Source organism: Jatropha curcas, chromosome 9 (genome assembly GCF_041381405.1).
Source record: "Jatropha curcas cultivar XTBG-Jc1 chromosome 9, XTBG_Jcur_1.0, whole genome shotgun sequence".
In the NCBI taxonomy this organism is placed as follows: Eukaryota; Viridiplantae; Streptophyta; class Magnoliopsida; order Malpighiales; family Euphorbiaceae; genus Jatropha; species Jatropha curcas.
Window position 1 is genome coordinate 5,661,610 of NC_143159.1, and position 19,628 is coordinate 5,681,237.

At 32.0% G+C, this 19,628-nt stretch overlaps 2 protein-coding genes and 1 long non-coding RNA gene across 3 annotated transcripts; 2 read left to right on the forward strand and 1 right to left on the reverse strand.

Annotated features, from left to right (window-relative positions):
- Window positions 1-1,877: 1,877 nt before the first annotated feature.
- LOC149493515 (uncharacterized) lies at window positions 1,878-11,310 on the forward strand. Its single transcript, XR_016322385.1, has 5 exons — window positions 1,878-2,381; window positions 3,202-3,267; window positions 4,124-9,409; window positions 10,230-10,295; window positions 11,155-11,310. It is a non-coding gene; the product is annotated as an uncharacterized LOC149493515 (long non-coding RNA).
- Window positions 11,311-12,996: 1,686 nt separating this feature from the next.
- On the reverse strand, window positions 12,997-14,253 carry LOC105638836 (pollen-specific protein C13). Its single transcript, XM_012222706.3, has 2 exons — window positions 13,956-14,253; window positions 12,997-13,535 (listed from the first exon to the last, which is right to left on the reverse strand). Exons 1-2 carry the CDS (start codon window positions 14,107-14,109, stop codon window positions 13,210-13,212), a joined length of 480 nt encoding a protein of 159 aa, XP_012078096.1. The 5' UTR covers window positions 14,110-14,253; the 3' UTR covers window positions 12,997-13,209.
- A 2,763-nt stretch (window positions 14,254-17,016) lies between these two features.
- Window positions 17,017-19,433, forward strand: LOC105638837 (putative glucan 1,3-beta-glucosidase A). The gene is made up of 7 exons (XM_012222707.4): window positions 17,017-17,270; window positions 17,361-17,480; window positions 17,555-17,752; window positions 17,836-17,997; window positions 18,119-18,288; window positions 18,395-18,903; window positions 19,076-19,433. Exons 1-7 carry the CDS (start codon window positions 17,079-17,081, stop codon window positions 19,255-19,257), a joined length of 1,533 nt encoding a protein of 510 aa, XP_012078097.2. The 5' UTR covers window positions 17,017-17,078; the 3' UTR covers window positions 19,258-19,433.
- Window positions 19,434-19,628: the final 195 nt, after the last annotated feature.

A 19,628-nucleotide genomic window follows, 5' to 3' on the forward strand; every position in this document is an offset into this window, starting at 1 on the left:
GGGTAAATTTTATCAATAAAATCAATGAAAATATCTCTTTTAAATATATAATATAAATTTTGGCAATGCAATGTAATTGGATTCTCATGTCAATTCGAATGAATGGTATTTACAAAAAATCATCGCCACAAGAACGTGGCTTAGGTAAAAGCAAGTATGCAATCCTCATGGTTATTGCCATGACAAAGATAAAGGAATAAGAAGTGCAAAGTGTAGGTAAAGTATATACACTGTCAACAAAAGAATTATGTTAAACCATATTTACGAAAAGTCCAAACGACGGGTCGGACTTCTCCCATTTCGAAATGATAATATACATTTTTGAACGTTTTTTCTTCTTTTAAATAATCCGATCAGATTTAAAATTAATTTTATGGTTCAATTAGCAAACTACTTCTATGCTTGCCTTAATTGAATCTAATTTTTGTCAATTATCAAAAACAAGAGAGAAACCTGTTCTGTCGTTGCCCAAATCTAAAGTGATCACTGGCGCTAGCTGATGTTCATCATTTCCAATGATTGGTTAGTTTATTATTACTATTATTATTATTATTATTTTGGAAAAACGAATGAGTTCATTTGGTTGAAAAATAGAAGTAATAAAAATTTGAAAGATAATTTGAAAGATAATTTGAGATTTTCTTTAAAAGTGATCATCTCCCAAATTATAAGAGCAAACAGTGTAACCATCCATCATTTAGCATTTATTTGTCGAGCGTTGCTGTCCATTGCCATATCCACTTCAAGTAAACTACTCTCTCCGTTCTGTTCTATTTATGTCGTGTAGGGAAAGTCAAAATTTCTTTAGGATTAAAGAGATGGTCTTTTATGAATTTCTTACGAATTTATCCCTGAAAGATATTAAAGTGGTCCCTAATTTTCAACAAAAAGTGATAAATGATGAGAGAGATGATCTGTTGCTTAAACAAGATGTTTTATTTATTTAGACTTTTAATAACAAAAAATGGTTGTTTAATTGCAATTGCGCATTAAATTTCAATATAAAAAAAAAAATTGGCATGAAAGTTAAAAGAAAGTTTAGAGCCAAAATTTTTAACCTCAAATTCTTTATTTTACTTCTCCGAATTTCTGCATAAAAAAATAAAATTTGGAGCCAAAATTTTCAAAGCTGAATTCATCTAAATAAAGATGATTTCACAACTCTAAAATTTAATCTACAAACGTCACGAATATAGTCCTTTCTTTTGATTAAAATACAGTACCTCAACATTTGCTTGAAACTTCGAAAGATGTACTTATACTCAATAATCAACCGTTAGACTTGATCTCCTTGCCATCTGCTGAATAACCACCTTATGTAGAATTTAAGACCACTCCACATCCAATTAATGTTACTAAAGAGGCTCGAAAAAGGCAATAAAGGAAAAACATTACTTAAGATGTGAAAAATACAATTTGTATGTTACTGTGTTCTGAAACTAAAAAGCGCGAGTTAAATGCTTTTAGTATCCATAAAGTTGCAAACAGTTTATCTATACCCACTAAAACCAATTTATAGAATTTGACATAATGTAAAAATGCGCACAACTATTTTTATTTAAGCAGTGAAATTAGGGTTTAGGTTTTATATCTCTCTCTTTAAAGGAGTTCATCAGAGTAAATATAAACAAATACAATTATTTTTATTTAAGCACAGTTATTTGGAGGGAAATTTTTCTCCATTAAGGATTTATTAGAATTATGAGTAAATTTCACTATATGTAAACACATAAATGCTAAGCATAAGCTTCTTGGTGAGTTTAATCTGTGCGCATAATTGAAACAACCCGAATTTTTATTTTCAAAGATTTTCCAATTAAATTTAATAAACTGACAGCCTGGAAATTTATTTCAATATTTTAATGCGAACACTGTGAGAAACCGAATCAAAAATCGATTGAAAAACCCGTAAACCAATTGGAAACCGAAGATTTGGGCCGAACCGAACCGAATCGAACCGGTTCAACCCAAACCATCTAGAAACTTCCCTTTTTCTTTTAACTCCAACGCTAAACTCACTCCCTCAGCAGCACATCTCCACTTCTCCGGCGACACCACCAACACACAGCCACCATTTTCCTCTCCTCTCTTCTTCTTCCTTCTTTCCTTCTCTCCTTCTTCCCTTCTTTCCTTTCTTTCCTCCTTTTCCTCACTGCGCCTGTGTCCCTGGCGAGACAGCAGCAGCTCACGCCACTCACGTCGCGCGCCACTGCCAGCAGCTGTGCCCTCTGCCAGATCGCGCAGCGCACGGCAGCAGCACAGCCTTCACTTGGTCGCGCCACCACCGTACCTGCTGCTCCGCCTCTCTCCACGCTGCCAGTCGACCTCCGGCCACCAGCCCCATTTCCGGTTAATCGCAATCCGGCAACACTATAAATTGGGTATAATTTAAAATTTAGTGAATGAAATTAACTGATTTATTTAGTTAAGTTAGTGTTAGTGTTAGTGTTAGTAATTAGTGTTAGTAATTAATTAGTTAAGTTAGTTGTAGTTAATTGTTTGTAGCTAATTTATTTAGTTAAGTTAGTGTTAGTAATATTAGTCAATTAAATTAATTTTATTATTTGAAGTTAATTAATTTAGTAATATTAGTTAATGAAATTAATTTTTATTATTTGTAATTAATGAGTTTAGTTAAGTTTAGTTAAGTTAATGTTAGTAATGTTAGTTAATTAAATTAAACTTATTATTTTGTAGTTAATTAATGTAATTAATTTAATTTGGTAAATGTGAGTAGTTAATAGCTTTATAATTTTAGTGTTGATTTAATTAAGGTAGTTTAAATATAATGGTATTGTAATGTATGATTTGGATTGTGTGGTGATGTTGAGATTGAAGGAGGATGGGAAAATGTTATTTGATTAATTGCCCGATGGATGGGCTGTGTGATTTGGCAATATTAGATATATTGTTGATATTTAACAGGTGGATAGTCCAATTTTTAGGGGAGATGCTGCCGAAATTTCGGTAGAAAAAAAAATAATAAAATAAATTCGGTATAAAATAAATAGATTTTAGATGAAAATAAATAAAATAGAGTTAGATAGAAAAATAAAATTTTAGTATAGAAAAGAAATTAAAATATTGAGATTAATTTACGTAGAAAAAATTTAGAATATAAAATAAAACTCTTAGAGTGGTAAAGAAATATTTTTATCTGATATAGTTATTTTTGTTTGTGTCATTCTTTAAATTTCTTAGATCGCCCGTGTCCATCTAGTGCTCCTCCAGGACAGAATCAAAGCTAGGACTTCGCCTTCCATCACTGTGAGTAATAATAAATAATGCATATCAACATGCATTTGCATAGCATTTTTTTTTTACAAACCTTATATATATATATATATTAAAGCTCATATTTATTTTATGTTACATAATTGTATATTTGGATGTATTTGGTGTAGTACGTTGAAAGAATTGTTTGAATAATTGTGCTGTGCATATACTGTGATTTGTTTGTGTGGAATTGGGATGATGTGGGTCACCATGGGTTTGTGAGACTGTTTCTGTTATATGGATCCTGATTCTGATTTCTGTTATATTCTGATTCTGTTATATGGATCCTGATTCTGTTTCTGTTAGCCGGGTAAATGGGAGATCGGCGCCCCCGTGTGCACCTACTGCTATGATCTGTGTGATATGGAAAACCACAGGTTGGTTTCTTTATTGGGCGCACCTGATAATCTAGATTTGATCGCAGCCCGCAGGGTGGCCTCCTGTTGTGAGCGCCTGATGATCTAGATTTGATGGAGACGACCGGGTTACCTCCTGTTGGTATGGAAAAGAAAAGAGAGAATGGAAAAACAATGAGAGGGCTGGTCAAGTGAGGATTAGACCGGTCGGCCAGTATGGGGGATCGGCTCCCTGGTGCACATGTGAGAGGATGAGCCATGTGGGAGGACGGCTCATCGGGGGTTCGGTGACTCCACTGACTAATTTCCACGTGATGTGATTATTTGAAGGTGATGTTGTTTGTGGGTGCTGATGTTATGCCATATGATTGATTGTTGTGTGATCATTCAGTATATTAGGGCGCATTCCGTGTGACTGTATGTGGTGTGTATTATTTATTATTATTCACTGAGTTGCAAAACTCACCCCCCCTTCTCTCCAAACTTCTCAGGTAGTAGGAAGTTGCTGATCCAACGGAAGCTCTGCAATCTTCTCCGCAGAGTTATAAATGTAAACTTTATATTTCTGTTATTTACTTTTGGATGTATAAATTATTCTATTATCAGAATATTATTGAACTCCGCAGTTATAGGGTTGTGCATTTAAATTTGGGCCTTGTCGTATGCGTTACTTTTATAAATGGTATGGAATGTATACTTTGAGTAATTAGGCTTACTACGGGCCTCGGGGGCCTTATGCTTACCTGGGCCCTAGTGCCGGTCCGGCCCACGGAAACGGGTCGTGACAAAGGTGGTATCAGAGCAAAAGGTCATAAGTCTAGATGTAACTGCGGAGTAATTTCTGTCATGTCTTGATATAGTCTTCCTTGCTTTCCCCTTCAGCGTTCTTCACAGTCAGGTTAAAGTCAAGTTGTTTAATGAGTAAAATTTGTATCCATGTTCTTTAGAGATGTGATTTAGTTACTGATGCTAAGGGGATGGTTTAAATAAAAATCCTTCTATGGAATAAATAATATTCATATATAATTTAAGTATGTAAGAAGATAAGTGATATATGATTAATAGATTGAAGTAACTGATAAAAGCACGCTAGTGTTATTTAATACGTGTTGAATATGGAATACATATATAAAATGCAGGAACGTGTGTATATGTGTGCCTGTGGAATTGAGAATGAGTTGCTAATTATTTATTAAGAGAACTAAATGATTCGGATTCGAGGACATTAGAGTCTATTTAATTAGAGTATTGAATTAGTATATGTATTTGATAAAATTTACATAATGTTAGTTAGTGGAATTTCTTATAATTATTGAGATAAATATTTTTCTGGATGGAATGGATATACATGATTTTTATAAGGTTTGAATATTGAAGGATTTGGTGTGATTTGATATGATAATTGGTGATGAGTATTTTTCATAAAGAATAATATTGGTGGAATTATTATATGAAGTGAGTTTTATTTATGAAAAATCGCTGCTTGGTAGAGTAAAGTGTATTGTTGTATTCATCAACTATTTTTTTTTAGGGTGTGAATATAGGAAATAATATAAATTATTGTGGTTAAAAGAAAAAAAAAAAAATCGCGATTTTTAGTAAGAGATAAATTACTCTAATCTTTATGTAGTTAGTGATGGATATTGTGTGGATTGTGGCATCTTATGGTTTAATATGATACAAGTAAAAAAAAAAAAAAAAAAAAATTAAAATTAATGCTAATGGTATTTAGTCTTTTGATGTTTAAAATAATTGTTGCACACTTGATGGTATGTGAATTATAAACAATGATTTTGTTTAATTGGAGATTCTATGGTCCGAGGAACGACTTTATAAGGGAATTAAGTTAATTATGTTATGTAAATAGTGGGGTATGATGATTAAGTGTATTGATGAATGACATCGGACCTGGAGAGATAATTATCCAATTATTGAATTGATGTTATACTAGTGAATTAGATAAGTAAGGATGGAATTAGTCCTGTTATTGTATAGATATTAAGAAAAGAATCAATTACAGAAGCGTGAAGAGTATAAATTAGTATGATTTAAATGAGGATAATCAGTATATAAAGTTTTAACAAATTAGGGATCATGGGCAACAAGATTTGGTAAAAATAGGAATAATGATACATCAGCGGATTTAGGATAAAGACTTCTATACTTTGAGATTTCATGAGTGTAGAAAAATTTTGGTTCGTGTTGATCTCACGATGCTTATACAAGAATAAATTCTAAGACAAAATGATCAAGAAATTATAAGTGATTATTGTTAAGATAGAAAAGATTGAGTAATAGTTAATAGAAGTATTTGTGGATCCATGTGTGATATAATTAAGATCCTAGTACATGTAGGATGTGTAATAAGCCAGACTAATCTTATGGACCAAGTATAATAAAATAAAAGTAAAAGATAGCAAAGGCAATTAGTGGTTTTGAGATTGTAACGCTATTATATTGGGTGATAATTATATTAGGAAAATGATAATTTGAATATAATATGAAGGAGAATAATATTTGTATAATTGAACAGTTTCTTGTTATATCTCTTGAAGAACAGAGCTAAGGTGGATATTAAGAATTTAAATGGTCATGAATAGTAATTTTATGCTGTAAATAAATTTAAGATTTATGAAAATTTAGAAAGTTAAAAAAAAAAAAAAAAAAAGATGCTTTAGAATAAGTAGTTAAGAATATGTAGCTAGACAAAAAGAAGTGAAATATTATTAATAGTAGAAAGATGGAATATGTATACTATTGAAGGTAGGAAATGGTTTTGAGGTTTAAAATAATTATCACTGTCAATGATAACTCTATAGAATATTAAACAAATAATTGCTGATGTTCTAACCAAACTTCTGAGTTGAGTTAATCGGATCGGGTCTTTATGAGGTGAGTTTCGAGAATTTCGTAGTTCATCAATAGTAAATTCAGATTCAAAAAAAAAAAAAAAAAAAAAAAGAAAGAAAAAAAAAAAGAGAGAGATAGATTTTCTACTTGAGAGACAGAGATAAGAAAATTCTGACTTCTGTAATTTGATAAGTGTATTATGTTTTATGAGTTATATTAATTGAATCCATATATCGAGCTTATGAATGTATTATGTACAAGTGATAAGTGTTATTAATAGTAATACTCGGAAATAAGAGTTGATAAAGAATCAGGAGATTCAGCTTGAAATGACGATGAATGTGAATAAATGTAATTTCTTGATGCAAAGAAGTTAGAATAAGAAATTCCTATTACTCAGTGCATTTTTATAAGTTACTTAGTTTGTTGGATGGAGAAAGGGAGATATAATTACGCCTCTAGGGAATAGAAGGGTATCTGGAGTATTTTATATATCAATGGACTAACTGGGTTTTAATTACTATTCATTTGGAATATTGAGATTTGTGTAAGAATAAACAAGTGAATTTGGGATAATTTTAGCAAATTTAGGGAGAAGAACAAACGCAAGTATTCAAAGACTGAACATAGAGAGAATAAGATTAGTGGATGTGTTAACAAGACGATCTAAGAGTATATCTTAACTATACTTGACGGCTAACTTAAGTGTGATAATCTGGTGATTTATTAATTTAAAATCTGCTCATGGAATTATTGAGATATCAATTAGGATGAGAGCCATTAATATAAAGCTATTCTGAATTCCTTAGCGATTGGTAGCAATTATGATAGAATGAATAGAATTGTGTTATAAATGGCTGTTTGCGACATATCTAATGGTTTAAGGGAATACTTAATTAGTTAGGTCCATTTGAGAACTGGTACATTAAAACTCAGATGTTGAGGATATTCCTAGATCATATTAGGTATAAATTTTACAGGTAATAGACTTTACAATAGACTTGGAGAAAAGGAATAACCCAATGATATTATTATCTGAATATTCATGGGCATTCATGGGATTAAGAATAAACATAAGACAAAGGACATAGTCTAATCAGGAGTTGAATTATGGGTTTAACATTCTTGATCTCTTACTTAGCTAGAGCAAAAGGCACTACTTAGTTTAAGATTCTTGATTTCTGGATACATAAACGTAGGTCTAAAAGATTGATTAGAGACAGAAGAAATGGGTAAATTGGTTTGGAGAATTTTACATCTCAATTAAGTTTGTAAAAAAAAAAAAAAAAAAAAAAAAAAAAAAAAAAATGTAGGCTGGATTTCTTTATGGAATTGAGTATAATAGAATGGCATTTGCAAATTTTAGAAAAATGAATTAAGAATTATCCGGCATGATAACAACTAACTTGGCTAATTTCATAAGTTCTTGTCATAATTAGTTAAGAAATGGTATATGACAATTTGGAAAGAGGGATAGATAAGTTACTAACTAAAATAGGGACTTGATGGTGAATTTAAATTCTCTCTACATAGCTGATGTACTACTAGTTGTTATGAGATTTTTATTAGTAGGATTTGAAAAGAGATTGTATATCTATCTTTCGTTGGAAAATGGTTAAGTTGTTAAATAGGTGATGTGCTTGGGATAGAAGCTAAGATCTCCTATCAGTCGATAGCAATTAGCTAGAGAAATATCATGATTTTGTTTGAAATAAGCTTGTAGTAGTGGTAAGAATTTGTTCTCTTTAATTAGAAATGATCAAATAGTACTTAATGGCAAAATTTGAAATAATCGAAAACCTCCTTGAATTGGCAGCAACCATCTTATCTAAGTATAAACTTCTTCCATGATTATTGGAGCAATGATATTAATATTTGGAACTGATGGAAAATGGATGAGTCAGCATGTAGATTTTGAATTTTGAAATAAGGATTCTAAATTGGGATAGTAGTACATTTGAATATGGGGATTCTTGTATCAGAAGATTTAATGCTTGGTTTGTGTATGAGCATCTTATTAAGAAATGATCATTGCTTATCATAACTAGAGAGAGAATAAATGACGATACATCAAGGTAGATAACTTTGGGGATGGATTCATCTTATAATCATCTTACCTTCCCTATAAATTAGATTTTCTTCCCAGGTCTGTTCATTGGTTTGTCTTAATTAATAAATTTAAGAAAAATTAGATTCACCACTCTGACTAACGAACTAGCAACATTTTGTGAGAAGCATAACCACCATTGTCGTAAACAATTGTTGTATCCTAGTTTCTTGTTATTTTCAAAATTCGAGGACGAATTTTTTTAAGGGGGGAAGACTGAAACAACCCGAATTTTTATTTTCAAAGATTTTCCAATTAAATTTAATAAACTGACAGCCTGGAAATTTATTTCAATATTTTAATGCGAACACTGTGAGAAACCGAACCAAAAATCGATTGAAAAACCCGTAAACCAATTGGAAACCGAAGATTTGGGCCGAACCGAACCGAATCGAACCGGTTCAACCCAAACCATCTAGAAACTTCCCTTTTTCTTTTAACTCCAACGCTAAACTCACTCCCTCAGCAGCACATCTCCACTTCTCCGGCGACACCACCAACACACAGCCACCATTTTCCTCTCCTCTCTTCTTCTTCCTTCTTTCCTTCTCTCCTTCTTCCCTTCTTTCCTTTCTTTCCTCCTTTTCCTCACTGCGCCTGTGTCCCTGGCGAGACAGCAGCAGCTCACGCCACTCACGTCGCGCGCCACTGCCAGCAGCTGTGCCCTCTGCCAGATCGCGCAGCGCACGGCAGCAGCACAGCCTTCACTTGGTCGCGCCACCACCGTACCTGCTGCTCCGCCTCTCTCCACGCTGCCAGTCGACCTCCGGCCACCAGCCCCATTTCCGGTTAATCGCAATCCGGCAACACTATAAATTGGGTATAATTTAAAATTTAGTGAATGAAATTAACTGATTTATTTAGTTAAGTTAGTGTTAGTGTTAGTGTTAGTAATTAGTGTTAGTAATTAATTAGTTAAGTTAGTTGTAGTTAATTGTTTGTAGCTAATTTATTTAGTTAAGTTAGTGTTAGTAATATTAGTCAATTAAATTAATTTTATTATTTGAAGTTAATTAATTTAGTAATATTAGTTAATGAAATTAATTTTTATTATTTGTAATTAATGAGTTTAGTTAAGTTTAGTTAAGTTAATGTTAGTAATGTTAGTTAATTAAATTAAACTTATTATTTTGTAGTTAATTAATGTAATTAATTTAATTTGGTAAATGTGAGTAGTTAATAGCTTTATAATTTTAGTGTTGATTTAATTAAGGTAGTTTAAATATAATGGTATTGTAATGTATGATTTGGATTGTGTGGTGATGTTGAGATTGAAGGAGGATGGGAAAATGTTATTTGATTAATTGCCCGATGGATGGGCTGTGTGATTTGGCAATATTAGATATATTGTTGATATTTAACAGGTGGATAGTCCAATTTTTAGGGGAGATGCTGCCGAAATTTCGGTAGAAAAAAAAATAATAAAATAAATTCGGTATAAAATAAATAGATTTTAGATGAAAATAAATAAAATAGAGTTAGATAGAAAAATAAAATTTTAGTATAGAAAAGAAATTAAAATATTGAGATTAATTTACGTAGAAAAAATTTAGAATATAAAATAAAACTCTTAGAGTGGTAAAGAAATATTTTTATCTGATATAGTTATTTTTGTTTGTGTCATTCTTTAAATTTCTTAGATCGCCCGTGTCCATCTAGTGCTCCTCCAGGACAGAATCAAAGCTAGGACTTCGCCTTCCATCACTGTGAGTAATAATAAATAATGCATATCAACATGCATTTGCATAGCATTTTTTTTTTTACAAACCTTATATATATATATATATATTAAAGCTCATATTTATTTTATGTTACATAATTGTATATTTGGATGTATTTGGTGTAGTACGTTGAAAGAATTGTTTGAATAATTGTGCTGTGCATATACTGTGATTTGTTTGTGTGGAATTGGGATGATGTGGGTCACCATGGGTTTGTGAGACTGTTTCTGTTATATGGATCCTGATTCTGATTTCTGTTATATTCTGATTCTGTTATATGGATCCTGATTCTGTTTCTGTTAGCCGGGTAAATGGGAGATCGGCGCCCCCGTGTGCACCTACTGCTATGATCTGTGTGATATGGAAAACCACAGGTTGGTTTCTTTATTGGGCGCACCTGATAATCTAGATTTGATCGCAGCCCGCAGGGTGGCCTCCTGTTGTGAGCGCCTGATGATCTAGATTTGATGGAGACGACCGGGTTACCTCCTGTTGGTATGGAAAAGAAAAGAGAGAATGGAAAAACAATGAGAGGGCTGGTCAAGTGAGGATTAGACCGGTCGGCCAGTATGGGGGATCGGCTCCCTGGTGCACATGTGAGAGGATGAGCCATGTGGGAGGACGGCTCATCGGGGGTTCGGTGACTCCACTGACTAATTTCCACGTGATGTGATTATTTGAAGGTGATGTTGTTTGTGGGTGCTGATGTTATGCCATATGATTGATTGTTGTGTGATCATTCAGTATATTAGGGCGCATTCCGTGTGACTGTATGTGGTGTGTATTATTTATTATTATTCACTGAGTTGCAAAACTCACCCCCCCTTCTCTCCAAACTTCTCAGGTAGTAGGAAGTTGCTGATCCAACGGAAGCTCTGCAATCTTCTCCGCAGAGTTATAAATGTAAACTTTATATTTCTGTTATTTACTTTTGGATGTATAAATTATTCTATTATCAGAATATTATTGAACTCCGCAGTTATAGGGTTGTGCATTTAAATTTGGGCCTTGTCGTATGCGTTACTTTTATAAATGGTATGGAATGTATACTTTGAGTAATTAGGCTTACTACGGGCCTCGGGGGCCTTATGCTTACCTGGGCCCTAGTGCCGGTCCGGCCCACGGAAACGGGTCGTGACAATAATGTGCTTGAATCTCACATTTTCTTAGCGCACGGGTCAGTCAAATTTTGAATTAAATGCGAACCACAATAATGTTTATCACTTTTTTAAAATACTCTCAAAGTAAATGTTTAATCTATAAACTAAAGCAATGGTATTTTAAACTTTTTATTTTGGCATTAGTCCTAAAGTTACCATATTAGAAAAATTTCTCTATATAAATAAAATGCCAAAAAAAAAAAAATTTCTCTATATAAATAAAACGGAGAAAGTAAAATAAAGACGATTTTAACATTTATTTTTCTATTATTAGCCTCTTTCAAAAAAATTTTCTATTATTAGTGGATACTTTTCTTTAATTCATCCAATTGATAAAACTCAATATTCGGGAAAACTGAAACCGGAGAAATCCTTCTCCACGTCAATGAGAAGCTAAATTGAACGGACTTGCATATGGAACACGGGGTGCCACACGGACACTGGACAAGGCAATTATTAAAAAATGTAGAAAACAGTACGCGCAAATCACATTAAAAAAATTATTTATTTTATTAATTGTTCAAATTAATAATAAAAGTTAAAATAAAAAAAAATTAAATATCATTTTCTTAATGCACACTATATGTGCACACTTAAATGCTAAGCATAAGCTTTTTGGTGAAATTTAATCTATGTGCATAATGTGTTTGAATCTCATATTTTCTTAATGCACGGTTCAGTCAATTTTTAAATATTAAATATCAACCACAATAATATCTGTCACTTTTTAAATACTCCCAAAGTTAACGTTTAATTTATAAGTCAAAGCAAGGGTATATTGAATTTTTTGCTTTGGAATTTATTTGGAAATTACCATATTAGGAAAATTTCTCTATAAAAATAAAATGTCCAAAAAATAAATTTTCTCAACATAAATAAAACGTACAAAGTAAAGTAAAGTCAATTTTAGCATTTATTTTTCTATTATTAGCCTCTTTCAAAGAATTTTTCTATTATCAGCGGACACTTTTCTTTTAATTCAGTCAAATTGATAAAAACTCAACGATTGAAAAAACTAAAACTTAGACATCCCTTAATGATAAGCTAAATTGGACGGACTTGGATACGGAACAAGGAACGCCAGACAGACACTGGACAAGCCGACAAGGCAATTATCAAAAAGAGTACAAAACCGTACGCGTAAAACACATTAAAAAAATTACTTATTTATTAATTTGTTTAATTAATAATGAATAGTTCAAATAAAAAAAAATTAAATACCATTAAGGAAATTTCTCCTTTGGATGGAAACATTTTATTCGGACAATAATTTCCCTATAGAGAAAACTTCCTGCTAATCTGTTTATTCAGACAATAACAAATCTTTTCCCTTTTTCTAACGGAAACGTTTTCTTGCTATGAACCGCTTACAATTATCCAAATATTGTCCCCTCAAAAAGACCTCAAATCATCTTATTTTCTTCAAAAAAACTCGTCCTCGTCCGTATTCTAACAAAATCTGGTCCTCTACTACAAGGCTTTAGCCCGCCAATTTGATGGATAAAAAGAAATAAAACACTGTAATATACATAAATATAACATATTCAAGCCAAATGCAACTACACATTATAGCTTCAAGAAATGTCCATTAACAGAAGAAATTAACAGTCCTCCAAAAGCTTAAAGAACACATGAACCCCGATAATAACAATATAGATAAACAAATATGTAGGTCAAGCAACTACAATTCATAATCAACAGAACTCAATTTTTTTGTTTAAATTTTAAGAAAATAAAATTTAATCTTCATATTCCTGGTATTGCCTGAGAAGCTCAGTACAACCAGACTCTATATCATCCTTCTCGAAACCTATAGCATTGGCGAAGCGTTTGTTTGATGCAATGCCATTGTAGCTGGTGAGGATAACGCGGGCACGATCACGGCCTGACGATGGTGATCTGCAATCTTTCTTGGGGCTGCTAACTAGAACAGCATCACAGAGCTGATCCGCATGGTCATCGTCTACATAGATCTTATAGGTACCTGTGGAGTCTGTTGTTCCTTCCTTGCTGTATACAAGCTCCATTGATTTCCTGTCCTTGCATTCCAATCTTACCTTTGCACCTAAAATCAAAAGAACATATACTTAAAAATCTCCACCACAAAAATGTTACATTTTTCCTCTATGTTACTTTTGATTATCTTGTTAATTAAGTTTAATAGTATATTTTAAACTGATCTTAAGCACATCTTTATTATTTTATTAATTTTGTGGAGGGAGAAGTGGGTAGATGACCAGATCTAAAAGGATACGAGTCAAACTCTTACTAAACCTTAGATTTTCTTTTATAATTTTAATTTAAAACAGTAATTATCTAAATTATACTGACATTATCGACTAATCGAGACAGAGTAACACTAAGAATCAAGATTCAAGGTTTGGTTCAAGTTTACTGCAAAATTAAACACAAACAGAACAGATCTAGCAATCTGCAAAAGCAAACATGTGGATGCGGTGGAAATGAACAAGAGAAGAAGTTATACCAGCGATGTAGGTGGTTTTGGGGGTTTCGAAACCAGCACGGCAAGTGTCGCAGTAGACACGGCCTTCCACCTCAAATGGATTTCTTGCAGGGCGGGCGGCGCTCACGATGGCCGGAAGCACGCAGAGCGCGAGCAGCAACACTAATCGAGCCATTGCGCTTTTGGATTTGGAGTTCACAGAGATTCGAGAGCGATAAATTTTTAGTGAGATTGTACCTCTACTTTAAGGCTGTGGATTATAAGAGAAATGATGATAACTGAAATAAGAAGCAGAAGAGGTAAGTAATGTAAATCGAAAGTTAATTGGCAAAAGAAAGTAAAGCTAATGCGGTGATAGCGCGTGAAGGAATGTTCTAGTGTAAACAAGCAGACGTGAAAACAGTGCATGAAGTGGCAGTTTCATAAATTTAGGGAATATACAGACCCTCTATGGTTTTCTTTTTTAAGCGTGGCGCGTTCTGATTGGAAGTCCATCGACGAGGTCGAAGCGAAGGTGGTGGGACATAGTGTAGAAGAAAGAACATAAGTAGTGATTGATTGCAGCTGGAAACGTCGGTGCTCACATGGGGTGGATTGGAAGTGTGGATCAGCTGTAATCCAGCCTATGGCTATCCATATGCTGTCAGCAGTCCGTGTGTCCCGTTAGATTAGATATACAATTTCTCCCAATTGGAAAGAAAATAAAGCACGAAAATAACAAATTGAATTTAGTATTGGAGTGATGTTGGTTAAAATTGAAAATTAATAGTTGAAATTTTGAAGAATTAAATAATATAATATGGAATTTTTTTGAATTTCAAAGTTGTTTACAAGTCTAACAACTCATGGTATTATTTTGACATTGGTCCAAATTTTTTCTTAGGGCTCAAGATGCATTTCATGTTGGTCTATCTTTTTTTGTTAATTAATTATGTAAATTAGGAAGATGATCATTGTAATTATTTTCTTGTATCTAATAGGAGTCTTAATTTAGGAATAATTTATATATTGCACTTTATAAAAAAAAATACATGCCTATGAAAATTGTATATTCATTAGTTACTTAAATCAAACCTTCTAGAAGTTAATTACAAAAATCACTCACATCATTTATCATTCAACTTATAATTCTAGATATTTATATATTATTAAATAATTTAAAAATTAAAAATATTTAAAAAATTAATTTTAAATACTGCATTATATCATCAACATTTAATTTATTTGCTTTTAGTCTCATGGATTTAGAACTTCTTGAATGTTTTGTCATCTTTTTTTTTTAATCTTCTTTAGATTTTTTTTTTCTTGTTGAATCTTTCATTTTCCTAAAATATTCTTAATAACTATGTTTATCACATCATTTAGTAAACTAAACAATAAAAGTAAAACAGCTTTTAACATGATTTTTAACTTTTTAGGATATATTAAATAAAATTAATTATTTCGATAGTTGTCAGTTGTTTTATTAATGTTTCATTAAATGTTAAAAAGAATAATTTTTGATGATTTGCTTTCTTAAAATTTTAAACACTAACGTAAAATCTACGCTATCTAAAACTTTTAAATAATAGAGTCTTAGCTCTATCATTTATGATATTCAATGATATAAATTTATACCGCATTTAAAATTTAAAAAGTAAATTATGAAATGTTAGTCTTCACTTATTTTTTTTTATTTTCATTAATTTAATGTAGTTAATAATTTCTCCTCTGTGTGTGTGTTTTTTTTTCTCCATGGAGTGAAATCGGGGTCATCTAGATAGTTTCATTGGCCCAGCCTTAATTTGGATGCTTCCAGTCATTCTTCAAACTTAGCTAATTTACACTCAGAGCTCTGTTTGCAAAATATAATGTGCTATTACCATTCAAACCCTCCTCCATATTCTTGTATTATTTCATCTAATTGAATGGACTGCGGTTACGAGCTTTATAGTTTTCATGTATTGTATTCATTTTGTTGAAAATATATATCGCTTTTTGGATGATTATTTTGTTTTAAAATATAAATCGTTTTGAGTATTTAAAATATAATAAATGATATTTTTTTAATGTTACCCTTATTTACATTAGATACAATAACTACTTTCACAAGTAACTATCGTGAATTTATCTTTAGTTTTGTTATAATTTAAGAGAATTAATTAATTCTTTAATTTTTGTGCAAAAATTTTAAACGAATTATATTTTGAGACAAATTGAGTATTTTTTTTTTGTATAAGAAAAATGATTTAAATATGGATTTATAGTCAGATCATGGATGCACTTACCATTAGATTATAACATTGTGTGCTCCATGTATTGTGTTAAAGAACTGTAATTGCATGCAATAACTCTAATAATTATGAACCAAAATATGATTTTCTTTCGTATTGAAAAAAAAAAAAAAAAAAAAAAAAACTATCCATTGGCAACAACTTTTCATGCGGCAATTAGACTTTTGATTAATGTTAAAATACTATCTCGAGCATTTATAATATTAGATAGGGTAATGTTTATAATAATATTTATAATATTGAACAGAATTATGAAACGTTACTCCATTTAATGTTTAATGAAATACTATGACAAATATGTTCTAACAATCAACATGAAAATTTTAATTTAAAAAAGAAAGAGCGAGGTGGAGCAATTAATTATTTCTTATAGTAAGTGAAAATTATTTTAATTTAAAAAAAAGAAAAAAAAAAAGAAGTGGAGCACTTAATTAATTCTTATAGTAAGTGAAAATCATTCCATGGTTTGGCTTTTAGTGATATTGGAAGAGAACCAAACTTTAATTTATATATAAAGAATTCTAAAAAATAAAAAAAAAATAAAAAAAAAAGAAAAAAACCTCACCAGTCACCGTGTATCAAGACTTTGACAATGAAATGTTCAATGCTTAATACTCAATATATATATATATATATATATATGGCTTCAGGGTTTGATTTTCATGTTTATATAATCTAGTAATCTAAAGGAACAAATGAAGTCAATATCTAGAAATTTTGACCAATCAAGTATTGAATTCAATACTTGATTGGTCAAAATTTCTAGATATTGACTTCATTTGTTCCTTTAGATTACTAGATTATATAAACATGAAAATCAAACCCTGAAGCCTGCACACGAAAACTAAACAAGAAGGAAAGAAACATAGAAATGGCTCTCTGCCAGATAAAGCAGCTACTAATCATAAGTAGTGTATTAGCTTTAATGCAAACTCTTTCCTATGGAAGAGTAAACCTAAATCCCAGCTTTAAAATTAAAGCAGTTAATCTTGGAGGTTGGCTTGTTACAGAAGGATGGATTAAACCTTCTCTTTTTGATGGCATCTCCAACAACAATTTCTTGGTTTGTGAATTGCCTTGTCGTTTTGAACTCTCATTATTACTTTGTTTGCAGTTTCATGAAACTAAGTTTATTTTTAAAAAATTTTTCCAGGATGGGACTGAAGTTCAGCTTAAATCAGTCACAGTTGGAAAGTATCTTTGTGCAGAACTAGGTGGAGGAACTCTAATAGTTGCAAATAGAACATCTGCTTCAGGCTGGGAAACGTTTAGAGTAATTTTTATTTCTATTTTCTTTAAGTATTATTAGAGTTATTATTAATATGTATTTTTCTTCTGTCATTGAAGTTATGGAGGATCAATGCCACCACTTTCAATTTTAGGGTTTTCAATAATCGATTCATGGGTTTGGACGCCAAGAGCAATGGAGCTAATATAATATCTGCTTCCAACACACCAGGGAGATCAGAGACGTTTGAGATTGTTATAAACCCTGAAGAAACTACCCGTGTTAGAATCAAAGCTTCCAATGGATTCTTTTTGCAGGTTATTTGCTGTTTCTTCTTTCTTCTGTACATGAACATATATAAAAATATGAGCTTTTGCATGATATGAAAGGAAAATTGCAGGTGAAAACAGAGGAGCTGGTGACAGCAGATTATGCAGGTGATAGTAGTACGTGGGAAGATGATGACCCATCTGTATTTCAGTTTACTAATAGAACGAGATTTCTTGGAGAGTTTCAGGTGACTAATGGTTATGGTCCAGAATTAGCCCCAAAAGTTATGCAAGTAAGAGAACAATTCCTTGTTAAATTAGCAGTTAAAGGACAGTTAATTGAAGAGATAAACACTAACAGTTAAACATAGCAGGTTATGTTTTCAACTGCTCATTTTAACTGATGTCATTCAGGAACATTGGAATACATTTATAGTAGAAGAAGACTTCAAGTTCATATCTAAAAACGGATTAAACGCCGTCAGAATACCTGTTGGTTGGTGGATAGCAAGCGATCCAACACCTCCAAAGCCTTATGTAGGAGGCTCGCTGCAAGCTTTAGACAATGCCTTCTCATGGGCAGAGTAATAAACAAAAACCCTTTATCTCAAAAACAAAATTCCTCTTAATTTACACTAATATGGTAATAATATTGACGATGATGATGATAATCAAATACTTCTATTGCAGAAAATATGGATTGAAGGTTATAATCGACCTACATGCTGCTCCTGGCTCTCAAAATGGCATGGAACACAGCTCTTCAAGAGATGGGTCTCAAGAATGGGGATTAACAGAAAAGAACATACAGCAAACAGTTGGGGTTATAGACTTTTTAGCTTCTAGGTATGCTAAGAGCCCAAGCTTACATGCAGTTGAGCTAATAAATGAGCCTCTTTCACCAGGAGCAACACTAGATATGGTGACGAAGTATTACCAAGCTGGTTACAACGCAGTTCGCAAATACTCTTCTACAGCTTATGTAGTTATGTCAAATAGGCTGGGACCATCTGACTCAACAGAACTCTTTCCTCTTGCAAGTGGCTTAACCAGAACAGTAATTGATGTTCATTATTATAATCTCTTCTCCGATGTGTTTGATAATATGAGTGTGCAACAGAACATTGATTTCATCAACACTAATCGGACAGCTCAATTGAACAATGTCACCACATCAAATGGACCTCTCACTTTTGTCGGTACGAATTTATTATTGAAAAAATTATCGTGTTAAATATTTTGATTAAAAATTATTCTTAACTTGAAGCTTAAAAGGCTTAAAACTACTACTGCATATATGATTATTATTAGTGAAATTGTTAATAGATAAATGAGTAATAATGACTTTGAATGTGTATTTTGGGTTTGCAGGAGAATGGGTGGCAGAGTGGCAAGTTACAGGTGCAACTAAAGAGGATTACCAGAGATTTGGCAAAGCCCAGTTACAGGTATATGGGCGTGCAAGCTTTGGATGGGCGTACTGGACTCTTAAGAATGTGAACAGCCATTGGAGCTTAGAATGGATGATCAACAATGGTTACATCAAGCTCTAGATGCGAACATCACACATGTTTCGTATATTTCCAGCATTCCAAATTCATCTTCTTAGTTTGATCATGAACAAACAAAACCATCCATGCCTGTATAAGATAACTAGCAAAAGAACAAAATAAATTTCCTCTGATATTATTTTCTTTTAGTTTATATGGATACAAACATTTTTAATTTACTTTTGAATACAGGAAAAAAAATATAATGTGAATGGAAAAATAGTTCTTGATTTCTTTTTCTGGGGCTGTTCCCCTCGTTAGGAATTTAAAAAAAAAAAAAAACTATAATATCTGGACAAAGTAAAAATACAGATCTCCACTGCTACTCGTGGCGTAAATCGAAAAATAATAAGCAACAAGAAGTCAGGATTGGC